The sequence below is a fragment of the Aethalodelphis obliquidens genome, unplaced genomic scaffold, assembly GCF_003676395.1.
Source record: "Aethalodelphis obliquidens isolate GAN/ISIS:26980383/991018 unplaced genomic scaffold, ASM367639v1 scaffold54, whole genome shotgun sequence".
Lineage (NCBI taxonomy): Eukaryota > Metazoa > Chordata > Mammalia > Artiodactyla > Delphinidae > Aethalodelphis > Aethalodelphis obliquidens.
Genome location: NW_020837998.1, coordinates 10,043,772 through 10,069,061, shown reverse-complemented (window position 1 = coordinate 10,069,061; position 25,290 = coordinate 10,043,772). Strand labels below are relative to the sequence as shown.

Below are 25,290 nucleotides of genomic sequence, written 5' to 3'. Positions count from 1 at the left end.
AAAGGAAACCATAAACAAGAGCAAAAGACAACCCTCAGAATGGGAGGAAATATTTGCAAATGAAGCAACTGACAAAGGATTAATCTCCAAAATTTACAAGCAGCTCATGCAGCTCAATAACAAAAACAAACAACCCAATCCAAAAATGGCAGAAGACCTAAATAGACATTTCTCCAAAGAAGATATACAGACTTGCAACAAACACATGAATGCATTCTCAACATCATTAATCATTAGAGAAATGCAAATCAAAACTACAATGAGATATCATCTCACACCAGTCAGAATGGCCATGATCAATAAATCTAGAAACAATAAATGCTGGAGAGGGTATGGGAAAAAGGGAACACTCTTGCACTGCTGGTGGGAATGTGAATTGGTACAGCCACTATGGAGAACAGTATGGAGGTTCCTTAAAAAACTACAAATAGAACTACCATATGACCCAGCAATCCCACTACTGGGCATATACCCTGAGAAAACCATAATTCAAAAAGACTCATGTACCAAAATGTTCATTGCAGCTATATTTACAATAGCCCGGAGATGGAAACAACCTAAGTGTCCATCATCGGATGAATGGATAAAGAAGATGTGGCACATATATACAATGGAATATTACTCAGCCATAAAAAGAAACGAAATTGAGCTGTTTTTAATGAGGTGGATGGACCTAGAGTCTGTCATACAGAGTGAAGTAAGTCAGAAAGAGAAAGACAAATACCGTATGCTAACACATATATATGGAATTTAAGAAAAAAAAATGTCATGAAGAACCTAGGGGTAAGACAGGAATAAAGACACAGATCTACTAGAGAATGGACTTGAGGATATGGGGAGGGGGAAGGGTAAGCTGTGACAAAGTGAGAGAGTGGCATGGACATATATACACTACCAAACGTAAAATAGATAGGTAGTGGGAAGCAGCCGCATAGCACAGGGAGATCAGCTCGGGGCTTTGTGACCACCTAGAGGGGTGGGATAGGGAGGGTGGGAGGGAGGGAGACACAAGAGTGAAGAGATATGTGAATATATGTATATGTATAACTGATTCACTTTGTTATAAAGCAGAAACTAATACACCATTGTAAAGCAATTATACTCCAATAAAGATGTAAAAAAAAAAAAAGAACCACAGCTCATCGGGAAACCACGGGAGGCCAGATTCAAGGAATGCAGACCCTGCACATACCCTGATACTTACTAGCAACGCTGCCCTTGAACCATTGCTGTTAAAGTCCTCACCAAACTCCTCTAGGATGGGACACACAGTTTTGAGGGGCATGAGCCTGCTGTGTCCCCCTTTGCCTGGCGAAGCAATAAAGCTATTTTTCTCTACTTCACCCAAAACTCTGTCTCCAAAATTCGATCCGGCACCAGTGCACAGAGGCCGAGATTCAGCATCACTTCCTGTTGTTTGAACATAATTCAATAATAACTTATTATGGGGAACACTTCCTTGAAAAATTCTATGTGAGGTGTTATTGGTAGAACTAAAGATATTGCATTTTGTTTCCTGGTTCTAGTTATTACTAGACTTTAATGAGAAAAGTAGGCATTGAACTGATTTTGTCAATATTTTCAGTGTTAGGTATTATGTTGTCTTAGATTTCTAAAGGGCAATATCCAGCTTGCCATAAACAATTTTGATAACTTTGAGAAATATCTTTAGAAATATTTATGATATCCTAAATTTTTATAATATTAATCTAAAATGTGCACCCATTTAAAAACCATTTATACCAGTAGGCATTTTTCTCATGTTGGGGAATGTGGGTTTTCTTTAAACCATGGATGCCATCATTACATATTCCTTTAGTTACTTATGATATAATATTTAGCTTTTTTATACAAGGAACAATCATCTCAGAAAAATAGGGCATCTACTTCTGGCCCAAAATAAAAACAGTCAAACAGAATACCACAGTTGATAGGTGACATCGTTTTCTAAAGAAGAATTAAATGATGTCCGTATAATACAGTAAAGTCTGCTCTCCGGCACAGCTGGGGAATGAAGTATTCTGGTCAAATATTCTGCTTAATAGAGTTACCATGTATTTTACATGGATTGCCTATTTTCAAAGAGTTGCAATAGCTCAAAATAAACCTAAGGCTATGTAGCCAGGGTGGTCCCATCTGAGCTCAAAGGGAATTATCTGGATGTGTGTGATTAAATAGGGGGAGGTGGTGGGCCCTTAGGGCTCTATCTGCATGAAGGGATTTATGCTGGTACTTCATTTATCCCTGGCTTCTAGGAAAAGCAAGATACCTGCCTAGGTGCCTGAACAAAAGTGAGGAAGAAGAGCAATGGAGGGGATTATGGTTTTAGGATCCCCTTTAGGTCTCTAGGACTTCAAAAAAAACTTTTAAGCCTCCAAGGAGAAAGGGATCAGAAGAGATGAGAAATAAACTTTTTAAGAAGGGTCTCGGGAAGCGTGGCTACGTCTGCACTGAGCATAACCCCACACTCAAGTACTGCAAGGATTGATGGCAAAATTGGAGCAGCAGGAGACTGCAACCTTGGCCCGGATGTGGCCATTATCATTGAGGGCAACTCAAGCAGCTTTGCCAGCAAAAGGCATTCAGCAGAGGGGAGCAGGAGCTGCAGGAGGACAGGAAAGGCAGGACTTTGTCTATTTTGTTTAATGCTATATTCTCATCACCCTAGAATAGGAGGCACTCAAATATGTGTAGGCAAATGTCAAGAAGACTATAGATAACACATGTTTGAGCCCATATGAGATGACTCCAGATGTACTTATGGGAGTGGAGACTTTGCAGAGAGCTTGAGTCCTGCCAGTGGGGGTAAAGAAGAGACAATCTGGGATATCTGGATTATTGTTACTAGTGTAAACATCTGAATTCACAGGTGATGAGACAGTTAGCTTACAAATAAAACTATATTATTTCAAGAGGCACATCAGGGTCTTTGCTGTTTCTCAGGGGCATCTTCATAATATTAATTACCATTTTATTGGCAAAGCAAGTATGCATCAACTTTTGAGGCATCTAATAGAGATTTTGGATGACGGAATTCTAGATAATAGAGTTTATATTACTGATTAAGACTTCTTTGCTCAAGAACATATTTGGTTTCTAACATAAGTCCACCATTTTTACAATACTGTACTAAAGTTTCCTTTAAGTGTCAAGTGCTTCGTGAATTGAAGGCTTAAAAATGTTTCAAAATAACTTATTGTTCTTGGATCAGGAATTATATACACAGTCTTTTTATGCAAAAATTCATCCTCATTTCTTTAAAGGCAAATTGCCTTTAATGAATGAATAAAATGTTCTCTATATTATCAATTTAGCCTTTGAGTGCAGATGCAGATGCTCACCTTGCTTTCCAATTATAGTTTAGATTTAGACATGATTGAGTCCTTGTAAAGAGGAAGATGGCTTGAGGAAAATGAGAGCTTCTCAAAATTAAGTATCTCCATAAGCCAAAATGGCTACAAGGAGCTTTCAGATAAGGTTAGATTTTAAAAGAACAATTACTTAAGACAGAAGGAAGAACATCCCTAACTAAGAATTAAGATAAGAGCAACCTTGGTTGTCATAACTCTCCATGCTGCACTAGCTAGGGAGCAATTAACACAAGATGACAATCACACATTTGCCTCCGAGCCTTCATTTACTGAGCCTTGGATACTGTGCTCCCAAAGTTTCTCTCTGTTGTAAGAGGCTCAGGTCCTCTTAGGCACTTACTGCTGTTTTGTTCTGCTGCCTCCACTGTCAATACTTGACTTTTCCCAGTCTGGAAGGAGAGTTCAAGTGATTATGGCTTATTCAGCCAACCTTAGGATGGTCTGGGCTTTAAGTAATCTTAGTTCTTTTGATTTTGTAAACCACATTAATTTTCAACAGTTTAGATTTTATCCTGAGGACACAAGTCATTAAAGAATCATAAGTTAGGAAAGTAACATTATCTTGTTTGTTTGTTTTTTTAACTTTTACTCTGACTATAATGTGGGGAACGGATTAGAAGTTAGAAATGGTAGGAGAAGTAGGCAGAGAGACCAGTCAGGACATCATTGTAATTAATAGTCCAGCTGAGAGATGGCAGGGGCCCAGAACTAAAGTAGCGTCAGTGGGTTTGGAGAGAAATGAGTGAAGTCCAAAAATATTTAGGAGGTAGAAGCAACAAGACTGAACAATGGCATAAAACGCCATGATTTATAGATATCACTTAGCCTCCTAACACTTAGCCATTTTAACACTCATCTAAGAGCTGTTGAAAAATTGTTAAAGTCTTGATTTTTAAAAAAAAATTCTTGAAGTTTAGTTATCAAATGAACAGTAGCAAACACTTATTTTGTTGAGGGGAAATCTGCTAGCCTGATTAACAGTAATGGTAACATTTTCTTCTTAAGTTAGGCCAATGGATCTAATAATCTTATAAAGCCTTGTTCCTCTATTTCTAGTATATAAGATATAGAATGAGGACGCTCACACAACAAATATTTACTGAGTGCCTGAGTAACAGATTGTTCTTTAAAAAACAAAACAAAAACACACAGAAGCAGCAGGAAACTGACAGATTTAAAAGAGAAAAGAAATATTTTCTATAATTTATTTGGAGCTATGAAAGTTATTGAAGTATATAATACTTGCCTCAAACACTTTCCCAACAGCTGAAAATAATTTTTATGCCTAAGCAAGATGCCGCATGGTGGTGAAACACACAAGGTTCACTGATTTTGAACATTCTATTCCAAATATCTTGAAAGAAAAAAGACTGTACAGTCAACTACTAAATGACTGAAGCATAAAGGAGAATAAGCAAAAGAGATGTTTTGATATTATGTAAATCTGGAATTTTTCTTCTACAAAATATTCAACTTAAATTTAGGGATTATTAATTAACCTTGCCTATATTATAAGCAGTTTTTAAAACTCTCTTGCTCTCAGAGAAGCTAACTAGAAAGAGAATCTTAATTCTGAATTTAGAAATGTTTCCAATTACATATATCTTCATGACAATATATAGGGCATTCAACTGAACATCTTCAATATCCTTATTAGTTGAGTAATATGTAATATGAATGATAATGAATAATTTATAGAGCAGCATCTCATAGAGATTGCCGAATTTTGCTTTCATTCATTTGAATGTGATTATTTTGAAAAAGGTCTTAATCCATAATGTCAACCCTTTTTGTTTATTTACATTTGCCCCATCTTTTAGAGGTTATCTCTTTCAGGAAGATTATTTTGGTATCTGTATTTTGTTTATGCTACACATGCCAAATAGATCCCCCAAGATGAAACTCTGAGCTCATTTGGAAGTAATTTTTGGTAGCACATGAATCAGAACTCTTATTTTCTTCTCAGCACTACTGGTATTTTATTGCTTCCATCTATAGTCCAATATGCTTTTAAGCGCCAAGAACCCTGGGGCCAAACACACAAAGCACTAAGAAAATGGGAACTTGTGGCGATGACAACTTTTGTCTCTTTTTCAAGGTTCTTCCCTCCCCTGGGAGAGTGAAATCACTTTAAGCTCACTATGAAACAGGGACATGGTGAGCATAGATGATTGACTGAAGTTGGTGATGTTGATTTAGGAGTCTTCGGCTTATAGGTCAGGTGTAAAACCCTTAAACCTACTTGTCAAAGTCAGCTTGTCAAAGTCCTATGGATTTTTCCAGACTGTCTAAATGTCACTTTCCCTATGAAGGCTTCTCTGGCCAGCTCAGGCAGGGTTAGGCAGCCCCTCTTTTGTATTACGATAGCACCCTATGGCAGCACTTACCAAACTATATTGCATTTGTCCGTTGCCCTCCACTCATGGATAGAAACCATTCTCTTCCTTTTGTCTCTGGACTAAAGCATTACCAAAATCAAGTTGGTTCTCAATAAGTAATAATTGAATGGACAGGCAGAGAATGGCTAATAATACTCTCCATCTGCACAACATAGGTTATGAGGTGTTTTCACATCGTGGTGAGGAAGCCATGGCAGGAATTATCACTCATATTTTAAAAATGAGGAAACTAATGCCCAGAGAGGTTATGTGACCAACTCAAGTACGAAACAGCTAAAAAGTTGCACACTACTTCTCATGACAGCAATACTAAAATACTAAAATACCAATACTAAAAGTATTGGTAAATAGAAGTGGTAGCAGTAGTATTCTGTAGGACAGGTGGCAATGGCTGGCCAAGACACAGTGTAGGAGCTGGTCACCTGTTTTGAAAGCTCCCAAACTCTTAGCAGGTTCTCAAGAAGTTAACTTAAATGCACACACAACCGGGCTTCAGAATGTCAACTTATTTACAATGAGAATGATTTGTGACAAATAATTTCCCTGTACTCAAGCTATACCCACAGTGAAGCCAGTAGACAAAAAGATATATCCTGTTTATGTATGGAATACAAATGACTCTCTGAAATTCCCACCATGACTCATAGACTCTAAAGAAGTTCTTTGAGATCAGTAGTGTAATCCCACCATTTCCTAACTAACTAACTAGCTAACTAGCTAGAAAGACAAATGACTTACCTAATCACATAGCTTGTTTGTGAGAGCACCAGGACATAGAATCAGTTCTTCTTAACAACAATATCCTTACCTTTTTAAAACTAAGCTATGACTGAGAAATAATACAAGTATAGTTCTTAGCAAGGCTTCTAAGCATCTGGCTAATAGGACTAAACATAGGCTTTCACACAGGAATTATAATTAAACAAATGCTACAACGCGAGAGAAGTACAGCAAATTCTACTCTATGTCCATGTATTGGGGAGGTAGGGGGCACATAATATGACAAGCAGTGTTTTAGGATCCCATTTATGTTAAAAACAAGGTCCTTTTTCTTAGAGATTGACAATATTAATTATATTTATTTATCTCTATTAACCCATAGACATTGATGCTACCAAAAAAGAAAATCATTGGATTTATCTTTTCCGTGTCAACTGAAGTGTATTTTCTAGTCCCCGTCCCTTTTCAACATACATTTTTTTTTCTTTTTGAAAATTATCCAAGTAAGTATAACCTGGGTGTGTTCCTAATGTCTAAGTTTTGAAAAAGCCACTCATTGCCAGTAGAATATATTTTGCTACTTATTGACCAGCTAAAAAGTTAAATATGTGTGTCTATTAAGAGGCAAAGACCTAAGACAAAAATCAGCTAATATTCTCAGCAAAAAATAACACAAATGATCATATTTATGAAAGTTTCTGGTTTAGCTTCTATTATCAAAGCCAGGGTGTACTCTCGGTTGTCTGTCCTAAATCAGTAGATGAAAGCAAGTGCTTTCCACAAGTATATTTGTATTTCATAGACTGTGCAAATCACACCAAAATCAAATGATTTCATGGAGCAACACCATCAATTAAGAGAGAGAGTCTTATTTAGCGAAGGATTGCTTTGGGGATAGAAACATACCTCTAACTACAATGAATTAGTTTGTTGATTGATCTTCCTGCTGGGGATAATTGCTAGAATTCCTTCTTTAACATAAAGGGACTTTTACCTGTTTGATATCAACTCTTGTGCATATCTTTCTGTTACTATCATAATCGGAGACCGTGCTCTTCTATGCCTTCACTGGATGCAGAGAAATATTCCCACAGCATTTATACAACAAAGCTTTTGCTTCCCTCTAGCATCATAACTGGCACCCTGATGATCGACCTCCGATTAATTCTAACGTTTACCATTATCCTCAAGAGTTACAGTTTGAAAAAGGAGAGCTCACATTCTGAAAGAAACTTTAGGTATTCCAGGTCATTTATTGATACAGAGTCCAATTTAGAATCAGTTTCTCATCTAGACTATGAAAGAAACTTATTCATCAGTCACAGCATTTTAATGTATTGAGTAAAAGATGATTTTAGATGTTAATTTTTAATCTAGGTCAAATTATAATATTATGCTGTATAAAAAATCAGGGTCATTTGAGTACCAATTCATTCATTTTCTATAAAATTTCAGCAGTAAAATTCCCATGTGTTCCTAAAGTTGAAGATAATTCATTTAGGTTCCCATTATACATTAAGCCAGCCAACAATTTTTAATCCATGTCACAGGTATAAAATATCTGTCAATTCCTGTTAAAGGGCTATAACATGAAATCAATATGGTCAGTAGGTATGTAAAATAAAATGCCTATGGAAGAAATTATTTAAAAACAAAAGCAACAGGCCTTGCAAGGCTTTAAGACGTATTACTTACCAGGAACAAAGTTTGGAAGTTGCTGAGATCACCGAAAAATTCTTCTATGCTCACTGTCTTAGAGTCAAAAATAAAGTATTCTCCAAGATTCTCATAGAGCTTTATCATGTTGTTGTGCATGGTGAGTAGTTTTTCATACTGTTCTCTGGCACTCTTTGTAAAGCTGTAGCTTTCTGTTAAGGAACATGATCCAATAGTACCTCAAAGGCAATCATTAGATGTTAAGACTGAATTATAACATTATTTCTGTAAACACTTCTGCATTACTTTGCTCGGGTTGCCATGACAAAATACCACAGATCAGGTAACTTAAATAATGGAAATTTACTTTCTCACAATTTTGCAGGCTAGCAATACAATATCGAGGTGTCAGCAAATTTGCTTTCTTCTGTGGCCTCTTTCCTTGGCTTGAAGATGGCTGCCTTCTCCCTGTGTCCTTACCTGGTGGTCCCTCTGTCCGTGTTGTCTGTGTCCTAATCTCCACTTCCTATGAGGACACTGGTTATATTGGATTAGGGCCCACCCTAAGGACCTCATTTTAACTTAATTACCTCTCTAAATGTCCTATCTCCGAATACAGTCACATTTTGGAAGTTTTGAGGGTTAGGGCTTCAACACATGAATGGCGGGGGGACACAATTCAGCCCATAACAACTTGCTGGAGTCATTATATTGGTCAGTGAGCTGTGAAAATCTATAAACGAGGCAGAACTATTTAATGTATAACCATGAAGAACATATTTGCTAAAACATGTTTGCTAAATGAAAACACAGAAGTATAAACACCAGAAAACTGCCTCATATCTTTTTAGGAGGGAGATAGGGTAGAAACAAACAGCAATGAAAAACTTAGGGAAAAAAAAGTATATATTTTCTTTTTTTTAATACATATTCTATATAGATGGAGAGGTTACAGTGAATTCTATATATAGGTTATGTATCTATATGTGTGTATATATACATATACACATATATACCACATGAGGAGGGGAAAAAGAGGGAGAGAGAAAAAGAAGGGAGGAGAGGAAGAGCTTTGGAGAGGGAAGGACCGAGAGGGGAGAGAGAGGTGGAGAGAGATTCTGCTGTAGCTCTAGAACCTTAATTGCCCAAAGGGCTTGTTCAAACCCGAATGCTGTTTGCTGAGTCTGAGCCAATGGGCCTGAGGATTACAATTTCTAACAAGTTCCCAGATGATACTGAGGCTGCCAGTCCAGTGTAACCCAGCAGGACCCAATGAGGCCTTCCCATGACAGACCCCTCCTCCATATCTTCTCCTTTAGCTCCTTTCTAAGTGCTTAGATAACAGTATCTGATGCACATTTCCTCAGTTGTTTTACAGATGCTAAAACCCCCACCAAATGGAAGAGGTTAACTACTTGGTGACCTTGAGCACATAGCCCTGCAGGCCTACTGGAGCCTGAGGATTGACAGTGTTAACCCCTGTGACACCACCCTGTTACCTCACCACCAACCAATCAGAGAACTGTGCACAAGCTGATCACATACCCTGCAACGCCCCTCCCTCACCTGGTCTTTAAAAATTCTTCCCTGAAACCCTCTGGGAGTTTGGAGCTTTTGAGCACAAGCTACCCACACCCACTCTCCTTGTCTGGCGCCTATAATACATGCTGCACTTTCCTTTACCACAACCTGGTGCCAGTAGATTGGCTTTACTGTGCATGGCCAGAGGACCCAAGTTTGGTTCGGTAACACCAGGACTACACTTTCAGCAGTATACTCCAGAAAATTATTTATCCCAAAATTAATTACATCACTGTTTTAAAATTTTTATCAAAAAAGTGATAACAACTACCACTACTACCAAACAGAAAATGAACCAGGTATGTAAATGTGTCTGACTAAATGTATCTCATTATGTGTAAATTTATAGAAAGAAATTATCAACTTTATTCCTGATTATAGAAGATACAGATATAGAAAATTATCTCTTTAGGTGACTTAGAAATATAAAAACGTAAGTAAACTAAACTTTCAAACAACTCAGTGTTGTGAACTTTTTGGGACATTTCCTTCTGGTCTTTCTTCTATGGCTGAAAGCTTTTGAATGTTAATCGATAAGAATGCTTCAGAAAAAGGGCTTCCCTGGTGGCACAGTGGTTGAAAGTCTGCCTGCCGATGCAGGGGACACGGGTTCATGTCCCAGTCTGGGAAGATCCCACATGCCGCGGAGCGGCTAGGCCCGTGAGCCATGGCCACTGAGCCCGCGTGTCCAGAGGCTGTGCTCTGCAACGGGAGAGGCCACGACAGTGAGAGGCCTGTGTGCCACAAAAAAAAGAATGCTTCACAAAAAGGTAAGTAGACTAACCATGAAGAATATAAAGGAAAGCAAATCTACCTTTTACAATTAAGTCTATTAAAAATCAATAATGATCACAGAAGTAAAATGTCTTTAAATGTAAAGGTACTAGACTTGGACTTGTTAAAAAAAAGAATAATAGCACAGTTTGGGGTGTGCTACTTTAAGATCTACTACAGTGTATTCACATTTTGTGATAGTATTATTTTATCAGGTACTGATAACTGTGTCTTGAAATGCTGGATTTTATAAAATTTTCTGAATTCTTCAGTGTGTTTTATCATAACCTGGGGCCAAATTTATTTTCCATGGGAACACAGCTCTAGTTTCACAATGGAAGTCAGTGGGGAAATCAGACCATTTCTGGAAAATTACTTTGCAGCTGACACTTACAGGATACAGCAGGATTTTAAAAGGGAGATGCTCCCCTTCACAGGCTCCTTCTTATGCTACTTAAGTATTAGCATTCACATTAGCCACACAACAACCTCTTCCTTGCTAAGGAGTGACATTAAATCTTTCAACCCTCAAGTCCATTTTGCTGTCAATAGACCTGAAAGAATTAATGCATTTCTGACTTATTCTACTTGCTTTTTACAAACAAAAGGGTTGTATGTAATGCTACCTACATATTCTGATTTTACCTCTGAGAATATCATATTTGTTTGATTTTTTAAATTAATTTATTTATTTTTGGCTGCGTTGGGTCTTTGTTGCTGCGCGTGGGCTTTTTCTAGTTGCAGCTAGTGGGGGCTACTCTTCGATGCAGTGTGCGGGATTCTCATTGCAGTGGCTTCTCTTGTTGTGGAGCATGGGCTCTAGGCGCATGGGCTTCAGTAGGTGAGGCTCGCAGGCTCTAGAGCGCAGGTTCAGTAGTTGTGGCACGTGGGCTTAGTTGCTCCGTGCCACGTGGGATCTTCCTGGACCAGGGCTCGAACCCGTGTCCCCTGCATTGGAAGGCAAATTCTTAACCACCTGCCACCAGGGAAGTCCCTATTTGTTTGATTTTTAAGTGTGTTGAACATCCTGTTTGAGAGCTGCAGAAATAAGACAATTCTCTTTATTTCTCAGCACAGAATAAAAGTTAGATTTTTGTTTTCTAGTCTCTCTTGCCTAAAGAATACAGGCTCGTGCCAGACTTGCTAAGAATACACGCTTTGCAAAGGTCACTTACTTATATTCTATTTGCAGCAAGGTACTAAACTGTGTATATTTCAGGAGGCTCAACACTTGTACAACACACAGAAAAAGCCAAAGATAAAAAAAAGGCAAAAAAACTGGACATTTACCATTTATCATAACACAATTTTTCACCAGCTAAAATATGCCCATGTGGTGATACACAATTTCATAAATTTGCTCTCCTAGAAGAAAAACTGATTTCAGAAATTCTGTCTGTATACCAAAGTGAGAAAATCTGAAAAATTCTGGGAATGGTTTCACTTAGAAATAACAAATGGAAAGCATCCCAGTCTCCAAGTCCTTTACTTCTCTTCACAGTGATTACTTTGTAAAAGGGATACAGGGCATGAGTCAGCACTGAAATCTTTCACAACAGCAACCCTGTCACCAAATCCTACTTGGGATTCTGTAGGTGAAAAAGAACTGGACACCATCATTCCTTTCCACCTCTTTATTTCATTTAAGACATTTTTTATTTTCTTTTTTTGAGCAACCACTAAACGCAAGATACTGGTTAGTATTATGCTAAGCATTGTGCTTGATACAATGATCATTAAAGCTTAATCCAGGGCTTCCCTGGTGGCGCAGTGGTTAAGAATCCACCTGCCAATGCAGGGGACATGGGTTCGAGCCCTGGTCTGGGAAGATCCCACATGCCACGGAGCAACTAAGCCCGTGCACCACAACTACTGAGCCTGCGCTCTAGAGCCAGCGAGCCACAACTACTGAGCCCACATGCCACAACTACTGAAGCCTGCACACCTAGAGCCCATGCTCTGCAACAAGAGAAGCCACCTCAATGAGAAGCCCATGCACTGCAACGAAGAGTAGCCCCCGCTCACCACAACTAGAGAAAGCCCATGCACAGCAAGGAAGACCCATTGCAGCCAAAACATAAATAAATAAATTTATATAAAAAAAAGCCTAATCCAGACCCTGAAGCAGTTTATAATCTAATATTACAAATAATTCTACTTATTAATTTGCATTTGTACAGGACTTTACCATTTACGATATACTTTTCCTTCCACTATGTTCCATATCCTTCATAACAACCTTGTCAAAAAGGCAGAGAAATACCACTATTCCATTTTTAGAGCTGTGGAAACTAGATAAAAGGCACTCATTTTATCAATAAAACTGTAAACATAATAAATTACATCCCCCCCCCAAAAAAAAACAAAGGCACTCATCGATCTAGGGTTAGAATGTAGTGAAGGTGAGCAGATGTGCCACCCCAAAATATGCTTCTTTGGCATAGATTATTTTGAGCTGATTGAAAAACAGCAGACACAGGAAAAGCTCTGAAAAGAGTAAAAGTTACCCATTTGAAAGGGAAATTTCCATTTATAAAGGAAATCTCCATTTGTAAGGGTGTCTTCCTCTCTGTACCAGGAAAAGAAGGAGGACACCAGAGAATCAAGGGTATCAGGAGTATCACTGGTGAAGTTGCAGATTTAAACCTGCAGAACAAACCTTATCCTTGTGTATGGTGCTTTTCCCTGTAACCCTCTCCCCCATTATGGGTGTCCTCACATCTTTTATTTGTCTTTAGCTGAAGATGGTATTTAAGCTGGTGACTTAGGCTACTTCGGGGAGTTACTCATTTTTCTCTGAGTATCTCCCAGGTACACATGAGGTATTCAAGTTTATTAACTTCTCTCTGGTTTTCTCTTGTTATTCTGTCTCGTATTACGGGGAAGCGGTGGTGGTGGTGGGGTTGGTCCTCAGCCAATTACTCAGTAGGGTACAGAAACAATTATTTTTCCTCCCCTATAGTAGACATCATGATAGACGCCTGCATGATACTAGTCTAACATGCTTTTCACATGGTAGAAGTGTACTATTTATAATGACAATGTACCTTCATGCTGCCAAATCCAACATTCACCCCCTGTCCTCCTTTTGATGTCTCAGCCACATCTGACACATTTAGCCACTCTTCTTAGTTTCTATGACACACACCCTCATGCTTAAAATGTTTTTCCTCTTACCTCCTCTCCTTCTCTGGCAACTTCTATAAAATGTTAGAGTACCCTGAGGGCTTGGTCCTGACTCCTCTGTCTATAGTCTAACTGACCAGAGCAATTCGCATGACTTTAAATACCATCTATATTGATGACTCCCAAATTACTTGTAGCTCCAGTCTCTCCCCTGAGATACTTTTATAATCAACTGCCTGCTTGTCATCTCTACTTTTTTTTTTGTTCATGGCATCTATTGGTATATCAAATGTAAATCCTCTCCTGCAAACCCTCTGACAGTTTCCCACAACACTTGGAATAAAATCCAATTTTCTTCTCAGCGTTTATGAGGCTCTACATGATCTGGCCTTTACCCACCGCTGCAACCTAATCTCACCCCATTCCCCCTCTTAAGCACTATGCTGAGGCTCATTAACCTTCTTTCTCTTCCTTGTGCCTAGCAAGCTCTCATATCCAATTCAGGGCCCTTGCACTTGCTCTTCTTTCTGCCTAGAATGTTTCTTTTTCACCAGGCCATTCAACCTCAGCTCAACTGCCACCTCCCCAGAGAGGCTTTCCCCCAACCATCCAGTCTAAAATGTCCACTCCCATCACTATTACTCTGGCCTATTTTATTTCATTCTGAGAACTTATCACTATCTGACATTATCTCTTTTATTTATTTACCTGTTCATTGCCTATGGTTCCTCACTTAAAAATATAGCCCAGGAGAATAGACCTTCCCTGTCTTGTTGACCACTGACTCACTGAAAGCAGCTCTTTTGCCCCTTTCCTGTTTGCCCGTTTCTGTTCCCCTCTAACCTTAAAAGAACCTAATTATAAGAATGAGATCACTAGGTAATTTAGCCTAACTCCTAACTTATGCTCTCCTGAATGCACACCACACCTTGCCTGACCTGTTGGTTCTTTTCCTAGAAAAAAAGCAGTAAGAATGAAGAATTAAGTAGTTAAAGAATGACTAGCTCTCTACCCCCAACGGCCCCCTTAGCAATTCTGCAGGCAGATCACACAGGCAAGATACCATCTGAAGAGAGAGTCAGCCCCTCTGCACTCAATGGAGAATGATGCAGAATCCAACCTCCTGCCTTGATGATTCACTGAGATTCTTCCTCCTTTTCCCCTTTAAAAACTGTCATGGCTAAGCAGAATCTTGGGAGTTGGTCATGAGTCCACCTTTTCCCCAGATTGCCAGCTTTTCTGATTAAAGCACCTTTCCTTTCTACTGACACTTGCCTCTTGATCATTGACTTTAGAGTGGTAAGCAGCCGAACCTGAATTTGGTAACATCATCAGCCCCTAAAACACGTAGCAGACATAGTAGCAGTGAAAAAATAACTAAAATCAACAATAATAATAATGATCATTATACCTAATCTTTTATTTATTTATTTTTGTTTTAATTTACTCTGTGGGAGTCATTGTGAACGCTTCCCATGGATTAATGCAATTAATCCTCACCACTGTTTTCTGAGGTAAGAATTTACCCAAGATCAGACAGCTGGTATGTCACAGTAATGGGAACAAACTGAGAATGGGTCCAGAACTCATATTCTTAACAACTATGCTATAGTTTCTCAAGAAATATTTGGTGAAAGAGAAAAGTCTCATTATAACATCACATTGGAAGACGCGCCATGGGTTTGACTTGGGTACTTGGGAAACTAAAACCCTTCTTATACATCTTAAGATAAACCAATTTCACAACAAACCTTATTTATAGAGAATATTTTAATAGTGATTTTCTGAATACTTGAGAAAAAAATTTAATCCCCTCATATTTTCATCAATCTTTACATTTTAAATTCATTTTTAAAGGTAGACTTCAATCATACTGATTTTATTTTAAACCTATATATGTAATAGAATATATTTATCAGTAGAATGATGGTCTGTTTAAGTTGTTTGTGTAATTAGACCTAGATGTGGCCCTAGTAGATACTTTAGTAGATAACATTTTAAACTGGGCATTTTATTTATCTCCCATAATAGAGACCTGAAATTGAAAATACATTTTAAAGGAAATAAGTCTTAAAGTTATCTTCTGGGATGCCTGGTAAAGAAATAATTTATTAGAAAATGTATTTTATGAAAGGGTATTTGGTGGCTCATGGGTAGTTTTCATCCTAGAGGCCAAAAGCCACTTTCTGGTCATAGAGATACAAGGCATCCTTATAGCTGCCTACAGAATTCTGTTCTATTTATAATGTAAAGTGCATATAACGGGATTGTGCCTACAGAGGAGAGGGAGAAAGTAGAGATTTGAACTGAGCTGCTGCTTCCTATTTGGGAGTATTTAAAGCTTCATTATAAGAGAGACTTTAGAAAATATGTTGTAGACTCTTGTGATGGACTTCTCTGGGCAAGGCAGCCTGCCCTTAGCTGGGTTGTGAGAGCACGGAATGAGAAGCCAGTGGCCATGTTTAGGGTGAAATAGGAAGGACAGTTATGCGCACACCGTGTAACTAATGCTAGAAGCTCTTCTGATGCCTTTCCCTGAAGAACTATTGAAGAGAATGGTGAGAGCAGCAGGAAAAGGCCATTTGCTCCTGGATGCCCAGATTTCTTGGCCTTTAGTGCCACAGGAGATGGTGACAATGGCTGTATTGGTATCAAAGAATAAGGTATTTTGTGGAAGATGATTAGACTATTCTGGGACCAAAATGTAGACTGACCTCTTCCCACCTGCTTAAACAACCTTGGGAGTCCTTGAAATATTGAGAGAGAAGAACCCTGGAAAACAATGATCTTTCCAAGATGAAGTTCAGAGATAGGGGTAATTCATAGTAATTTATATACTAAAAGAAATAGAAGCTTAAGGCCGTAAAGTGGGCATATCAAATGCATATAAAGTTATCAGTTGTAAGGGGAAAAAAGCAATTGAGAGCAATTTTCCTTTTATTAGTTGACTTTCAGATTCATTTTTCTACAAAGACAAGCATTTCTGATTTTTCCAGCTTAGAAGTTTTTGAAGATAACTGTGAACTATTGTAAAATTACATCATCTTCTCTCTAAGAGAAGTGTCTGTTGCAGGGTTTATAACCTAAAATGCGGTCAGCATTTTAAAAAGCTAGGAGGTAAAATGTTAACCTTTAAAAAGTATTATTAATTTTAAACCATTTGATCTCAATCATGAATCTGTAAACTATTTATAAAACATACATCATAAGTCCCACAGAGCATTTTTATATTAACTTATTTGAAAATCTGACATAGGGAAGCAGTCTTCACACAATTACTTTGGTATTTACACACTACACAGAATTGTCTAAAGCTTTTATCATCTATGCTTTCATGTGACTATATACAGATTTATAGATTATATTCCTTACTAATACAATAATAGTATGGACTTGAAATTCAACCTGAAATAGCTATAATTCACCCATAGGCATATATTCAAATAGGAAATATTTTTAATACTTTTATATTATTTTATACTTTTATAGTGTATATTTATATACATTATATATAGTTTTAAACTATTTTCAGTAGCTATAATTAGCTGTCTATAAATTGATTGAAGGTAGGTATTGTAACCCTTGTCCTCTAACTGGCACAATAGCTGATGGGGTTCATAACACATTACCCCAAAATATGGCACGGTGACATACTGAATACTTTAAGCTGAAGGAATTTGCGAAAATGGAAGAAGTAGGAACATCAGTGCTCTTCTCCCCTGAAACAGGTCAGAAAACGCCGACGTGAGAGGTAGCTTCCCTATACCCCAAAGAAAAGAACAACCTTATCTCCAAGATGGAGGAAGGACACCAAGAAGTATCTGAATGAACAGGCCTTTCTTAGTTCCCCCCAGTTTACTATACTTCATACTATTTGCCCATTCATATCTTTCTATGACTTTCCACTATTTATCAAACCTAGCATAAAACCACTCAGGTTTAACCATTTCTTTGGGTCTTCAATTCCTAATGAAGGCTTCCATGCCACATAAAACTTATATTCAATAAATGTGTGTGCTTTCCTCCCATTAATCTCTCTTTGTCAATCTTAATTTTCAGATGCAGCCAGGGACCTTATGAGGACCAGGGAAAACTTTTCCCTGCCCTACAATAGCATTGTTGCATCAAATACTAGGCAGAGTACTACTAACACTACTGTTTGTCATTTTACTTAATTTTGATGTGGAGAGTAATTGTTAATACAGAAAACTTGTTCCATTAGAACTGGAATAAGCATTAGCAGAGCACGGGATGAAGGAGTTTATGTACCTCACAGCTAATTGAGTCAAATCCGTTCTTACAACTTCTCATCTTAATAGGCAGTACATTAGTTATGATTTTAATAAAAAACTTGAAATTCGAAATATCATTACTGTTGGATTGTTGAGAACATGGAAAAATCAACTTGAGATCCACTTAACCTTCACACACGATTTAGTTAGCAACATGGCATAATTATCCATTTAAATAAAAGGAAGTCACAAATATAAAATCTATTACAGAATACAGAGAATATTTCCTCTTTCCATAACCTGTCAGAAAAGATGTCTCTAAATGCTAAAAAAAAATATTAATTTTTTTCATTTAATTTGAATATATAATTTTTAGTCAAAAATGATTACTATTTTAAAGAAATTTATCTTTAAAAAATAATACTAAGGCATATTAAAGTAGCCGGAATTTACTTAGAGACCACACATTGTGTGATAAATACACACTGATGAATATTTTAAAATGTGAAACATTAATAAGAACAATATAGAATACATATATTAACCTGCAATTGGGTTCAACATAATAGTTTAAAATGGTTCAGGATTTAGACTACAAAATTCTTTTAACAATTAGATTACAAAACTTAGGCATAGGACATTTAAATGACATAACAAAGATAGCATAGCCAACGATAGGAATTCTGAACCAGTCTCCAGTTTTTAACATATAGGAGGCAATTATGTTTCCAGAGAGATGAACCAATTTTGTAATGAGCCCACTTTTTCACAGATGGCCTGAGTCGGCTGGGTATAAAGAAAATGCTTTTAAATCAGTTTCCAGTTAAAGCCACAAATGTGATGATCATTATAGAGGTAAAAGGTACACTCAAGCCCTCCTACTTTTCTCTACCCCATTCATTTCATTATTCACTCACTGTGCCTTTTGTGTACATTTCTTTTTACTCTTCCTTTGAAGACAGACTCTAGCTTTGCATTCTGAGACACCTAACAGAGTGATTTTCCATTTAGTCAAAGATATTTATTAAGTGCCTACTCTGTGCCAGGTATCTTCTAGGTTCTGAAGATACAGCAGTTAATATTGATACAAAGTCACTGGTCACTGCTTTCATGGAGATTACAGATTCATGGGAAAGCATACATTAAACAAGTAGAAAAAATTTTAAATTACAAATTGAAAACTGTGATTGCAAAGCACAGGTTGTTAAAGAGTGTATATTTGGGAGACCTAACTTAGACTTGTGGGAGTACGGGTGGGCCAGGAGTCTGGTAATGCCACTTGAGGGGTGAAATATTAAAACTCAGACCTGAAGGGGCAGAGCCAGGAGGAGCACTGGAGTAGGGTGAGTGAAGGCTCTGAAGGATATTAAATACTGGAGGAACATAAAGGAGAGAGAAAAGTCCTGGACTACTAGAGCCTATGGAGGAAGTGGGAGATAGGACAGAGATGGTTCCTGACGTCCGTAGGGGCCAGATTCTACAGGTCTCTTAAGCATTTTGAAATTTTTCCTGAGACAGATGTAAGTCATTGAAGGGTTTTAAACAGGGAACTGATACCATCCAATTTTTTTTGCTCAAAGGCATAAAAAATGCTAGCTAAATTAACACATACACGTACACTAACAACAATAAGAAAAAACCCTAGGACTAATGCAACATAGAATACTGTCCAAATGATAGTAAGTCTACTTGCTAGTTCCTACCTACTGATAAGAAGAGTATATATTATGTAAACATCCAATTAAAGTGTATCTGATAAATTATTGAGAATTTACATAGTATCAAAGGCAGTTAAAAAATAGCAGGTGTTAGGCAACGCATAACTATTGAGACTGGCATATAAATAGTTGCATTTAGAGTAACATAAGAGTTATGATTAGAAAATTTTGAGATTGATGTGTATATTTTGGAATGTATTATTATTGAATATTCATAGTCTGCACACACAGGTGTTAATTAGATCAAGTACTACCTCCAGCCCTACCTCACGTTCAGCTCTCAGCATCATTTATCATGTGGCAACAATGTATACGAAACTGGGAGATTAAGTAGAGAAACAGGAAGTAAATAAAGTGACCAGACATGGCTCCTAACCCTCAATGAATTTACAAACTAGTGTTGGGAGACAGATAAATAATAGCAGAGCAACAGTAGCAGGAACAAATGTTTAGTGAACTCTTACAATGAACCAGGTACTGAGCTAAATGCTTTACAAGCGTTGTTTTATTTAATCCTCCCAATGGCCCTCTGATGCATATATGCTATCAGTAACTCCATTTTACACATGATGAAATTTGCCTCAGGGAGGCCTACTGACTTTCTCAGTGCCATCTCCGCAGTAAGTGGTGATTTCAGGATTTGAACCTGGGTACCCTTACCCCCATAGCTCCCCCATAACATAAAAGTATGAATTTAACCAGCATACCATACTGCTTCTCTTGTTTAAAATAAATAAGTAAATAAATAAAAGTGCATGGTAAAATAAACTAAGCTCCACAAAGGAATTCCAGAAAAATATAGAAACACATAGAAAGAAGTGATTCTGAGATTATTAGGTAAGGTTTCAGAAGGAAGTAACTTTCGACTTCCATCTTGAGGTATGGAAAAGATTTTTCTATCCAAAGAGAAGACACCACAGGCAAGGAGAATAGCATGAGCAGAGGTATAACTGTATCTGGAGCTATCAAGAAACTTGGACTATTCCAAGATAATATAGATTGAGAACGCAGGGAGCTGTAGAGGAGGACAGACTGTGATGGGTGGCAGAATAGGCCACCCTAAAATATGCCCATTTGGCATAAGAATTATTTTGAGTTGAAGGCACTTGGGAAAACAGCAAATGCAGGGAGAGGCTTTCTCTGAACTCCCCTTATCTGCATGAAGACAGATCCTCCAAAAGGAACTCAACTGTCATAAACCTCTTCCCTGGGAGTTTCATCAACCAGAGAAGAATGACTCTTATCAAAGGAGAGGAGACTAGAAGTTGGCACCACACCCAGACAAACTTTGCCTCATACTATCATATCTTCCATCTATCCTCCTGAGGTTCCACTCGTCTTTCCTAAAAATCCTTTACTCTCCTCTAAGTGGCCTACGTCCCATCTCCCCTTCCCCTATTAAGATGTTGTATAAGCTCTCAAATCTCACTGCTTGTTGGGTGTTCACTTTTTTTTCTCCCTGTTATGTCATAATATTAAATCTTAATAAATTTGTATACCTTATCTTCGGGCTAACCTGTCTAGTGTCAGTTTGTTTCATAGACTCAGCTGTTGAACCCAGGAACATGGAGGGCAAGTCTTTCCTTCCCTACACCTGGAAAGGTATTGAATGAATGTTAAGGTTTTCAAGTCTTCTTTGGAGGTAATGGCTAATCGATGGTTTTTATACAGAGGAGCAATATGATCTTACGGTTTGTAGGAATCTCACTCTGGCAACCATGGAAAGGATGGTTTGGAGAGATGAGACATTGAACCCTGGGACATGGTGACTAGACTAGATGTTAGTGGTTAGAGAGAGGGAAGTATTGAGGATACTTGAGTTTTCTTGCCCTAGTAACTCAAAGTGTGTTTTCTGTATACTTGTTTTTTAATACAACTTGGGAGACAAGAAAGAGAACATTATTTAGTGTGGGTGGAGCAGGGAGAGAGGGAGAATAATAAATAGTTTTGAACACACTGAGTTTGAGATAGCTAGGAAACACTGGGATGGTAATATCTAACAGGCAGGTGGAAATAGTGGCCTCCTTGATAACTTGGAGATCAGCTTATATGGCGACAGTGAGAACTGCAAAGCCAAGGCAAATGGAGCAAAGATTTCCCCTTATCCATTCAGATCTAGATCAGGACAGTACCTCAAGACTATTCCCCAACACTCTTGTGGGTTCAATGAACATACCCTTAGTCTGAATATGTTTGGCCCTGATATGTTCTCCCTAAATAGAAACTATCCTGGGATTATAACTTCAGCTAAAAGAGCAAAATATCAGATTCCGCAGTCTCTGCTAACAGTTTCCAATGATCTTAAAAGATCATTTTACTACAAATGCCAATGAAGCAAAATATGTAGTCAGTGTGAATTTTGCCAAAGGGTATGTCCCTGGGGAATTGAGTTTTATTGTTTTGGGTAGTGACAGAGTCAGGGTGTAAAGGACTTTGAGCCATATTACTACAGACTCAAGAATAACTGTACACAGTTACGAAATTAGTTATAAATGGTGATGCTGAGTATCTGAGAATTCCTATGTTTCTCATCATTACTGCGCACCTTTTTGTTTTTAATTTTTTAATTTTTACTATACCAGGTAATTCTGTCATGTCTGCTGCTCTGAAATGAATGTCTAGGTGCTTGGGATTGATCGTTTACTGTAAAATAATTCTGTAAATTCTTTGAGCATTTAATTTTTCTATTTTTCCTACATTTGTTTTCAAGGGCCCCCATTTCAAGTTTGGGGATTAGTATACCGAATTGTAGACAGTTTTCAACCATGCATTTTCAATTCAAGTGGTAGTTTCAAATTCAGCAGATAATGCTTTATCATTTTTTGCTTATCTTTCCTTAATTAAAATCACCGAGGTAAAGAAGTGGTAACGAAAAGGAAAAAGTCTTTTTAAGCAAGTTTACTCATAAAGATAAAAGGCAACTGGGCTTTTGAAAGACCTATAAACTGAGGCAAGAGATTTAATCCCTTTTTTGCATGGACAGGGTCATCTGTAAAATAGAGCAACTGCAAAATAGAGCAACAAGAATAGAAATTCTGTAAAGTTCTTTCCAGCTGTAAAATGCTTGATTCCATAAATATTCAGTAAAAATGGAAGCACTTGAGAAAAAGTGAATACTTTGATTTCTTTAATGGAAATACTTGAATATATTATTTAAGCTAGTTGCTTAATTTTATATTGTCTTCCGATTCTAGTTTGAAGGCAGTTGGCGGTAAAAATATATTTTGCACATCTTTTGTATGTCCTATAATCTCTAAAACAGGGTAAGAACCTTGTAAGTGCAGAGCAATCTCATCCTGAATTTAATCCACAATAAACTATCAAAGACTGATATGTTACTCTAAAATAAAATAATGGCATTTAAACACAACTTTATATTTCTAACCCAATTGCTTATTGACGGCTCATTTCTTTTCAATCTGGGCTGTTTGTCATCCCTGACATTAAACTTCCAACTCCTAGTTCTCTAAGTTTTGAAGATCTATGTTCACTTATCAGAATCTATCCATACCATCACCTTATATAAATTTTTTTTTAGATGATCATGTAACCCTAACCCTAAGCCTAATCTCTTCCTCACTTACTAAAATTTTTTGCAAGGTTGAAAACAAGTTCATTTCAGGATATAAAGCCCATTAATCTAATACCTCTGTCATGGCACCTAAACATTTCAGAATGTTTCCCTGCATTTATTCAATATGGCCAGTTATTCTGGACCAACCCTGGGCCAGACATTCCACTAGGAAAATGTTATTCTTGCTACAATAGAATTTCCTCAGACAAAGCTGTGTTTTTTGCACCACATTTCTTATGCTTTTCAGCAACTCTTCATCCATTTTTTTAAGGTTCCCTAAATATGTATGTATGTGTATGCTCATGTATGGACCTATGTATGTACGTGTATATATACATATATAACAATTGATTGATTTTACTGCATCACTAATGGATGCTGTGTTTTCTCTAGTATCAATGTATGTCTTAAATATGAAATTGTATTATTTAATTCTGAAAGACATTTTTAGATGCTTTCTGTTGGAAGAAGCTATTCAAATACAGTGGCAATACTTCCAAACAACACATCCCTTCTCTTTTCTCTCCTTTGTTGGAAAGATAAAAATGTGCCTGTGAAAGTTTTCTGCTATAGGAAAACAATAACAAAATAGCTTCAGTAGCGTTGTATTTGTGACATGGATATAAACTAGGACTATGAATCTATCTTTCACTGTGTTTGCTGTGCCTAGGTGTCTCTGACATCTCAAAAAATTACATGATCTTAGGAATCATATATATTTCAACGTCAATGTGTTATTCAAAGTCAGCACTTGAACTAAAAAAAAAGAAAAAAGGAAGCATTTCAAAGAGATATTTGCATTCCCATGTTCATTACAGCATCACTCACAATAGCCAAGAGGTGGAAACAATCTAAATGTCTCAGGGCAGATGAATGAATAAAGAAAATGTGGTATATACATACAATGGAATATTATTCAACCATAAAAGAGAAGGAAGTCTGTCATATGCTACAACATGGATGTACCTGGAGGATATTATGCTAAATGAAATAAGCCAGACACAGAAGGACAAATACTACATGATACCATTTATATGAGGTGTCTAATAAAGTAATCAAACTCATAGAAACAGAAAGTATACGGTGGTTGCCAGCGGCTGAGGGGAGGGGAAAACGGGGAGTTGCCATACAATGGGTATAGAATTTCAGTCCTGCAAGATGAAAAATTTCGAGAGACTGTAAGCAGCTCTTTGAAGGAAACAGCCCTCAGTGGGAAGCCCCTTTCCTTGTCATTTCAGCAAAGCTATATGGTAACTAACTTTTAACCAGAAACACCCATGCTCTACTCATCTCCAGACCAAGCACACCTTTCAGATCTTCTAATCACACAATACCTTGCCTAACTCAGTTCTTTTCATAGATCAAAGAAGTAGGAATAAAAAATAAATAGATGACCAGATCTCTTCCCTAGCATCCCGTTCAGTAATCTCACGAACAAGCTGTGTGACCAAACTGTGTGAACAAGATAAAGTCTAGAGGAAGATCACGAGGAGTCAACAAGCCTGCACACAGTGGGGGGTGGCGATGACTCTGACCCCCTATCTAAATGATTCACTGAGATTACTTCCCCCCCTTTCCTTTAAAACTTTCATGGCTGAGCAGAATCTTTGGAGGTGGTTCTTTGGGGACACCGAGTCCACCATCTCCCCAGACTGCCGGCATTCTGATTAAAGACAACTTTCCCCTCTACCAAAGCTTTATGAGTTTGATTTTGTAAGTGGAGAGCAGCAGGGCCTAATTCAATTGGTAACAAGATGTACCACACAACGTTGTACTTAGAGTTAAGAATACTGTATTGTACACTTAAAATGTTGTTAAGAGGGTAGATCTCATTTTATGTATTTTTTACCACAATTTTAAAAAACAGGGCAAACTTCTACTGAGGTCATTAACTGTTCATACGCACACACACACACACACACACACACACACACACCCAAACACATAAAATGAACCTGAAATTTTACTTGTACGTCTGAGTAGTCTCACGGTTCTGTGCAAGCTCAAGGTAGAGGGGCCGGTGGCTTTCTCCTCCCCTTCACCTCCTGCCCTGTCAATTTAGTATACAGACTTTGCTTAGGAGCCCAGAGGATGTGTGTGTGTGTGTGTGTGTGTGTGTGTGTGTGTGTGTGTGTGTGT

At 37.6% G+C, this 25,290-nt stretch overlaps 1 protein-coding gene across 2 annotated transcripts in view; it reads right to left on the bottom strand.

Moving 5' to 3' along the window:
* DIAPH2 (diaphanous related formin 2) overlaps positions 1-25,290 on the bottom strand; it is an 897,660-nt gene that overhangs the window by 232,871 nt on the left and 639,499 nt on the right. For both annotated transcript variants that reach the window (XM_027086071.1, XM_027086072.1), the window contains exon 25: positions 8,186-8,350. In XM_027086071.1, coding sequence (XP_026941872.1) covers positions 8,186-8,350 — 165 coding nt within the window. The remainder of the gene's footprint in view (positions 1-8,185; positions 8,351-25,290) is intronic.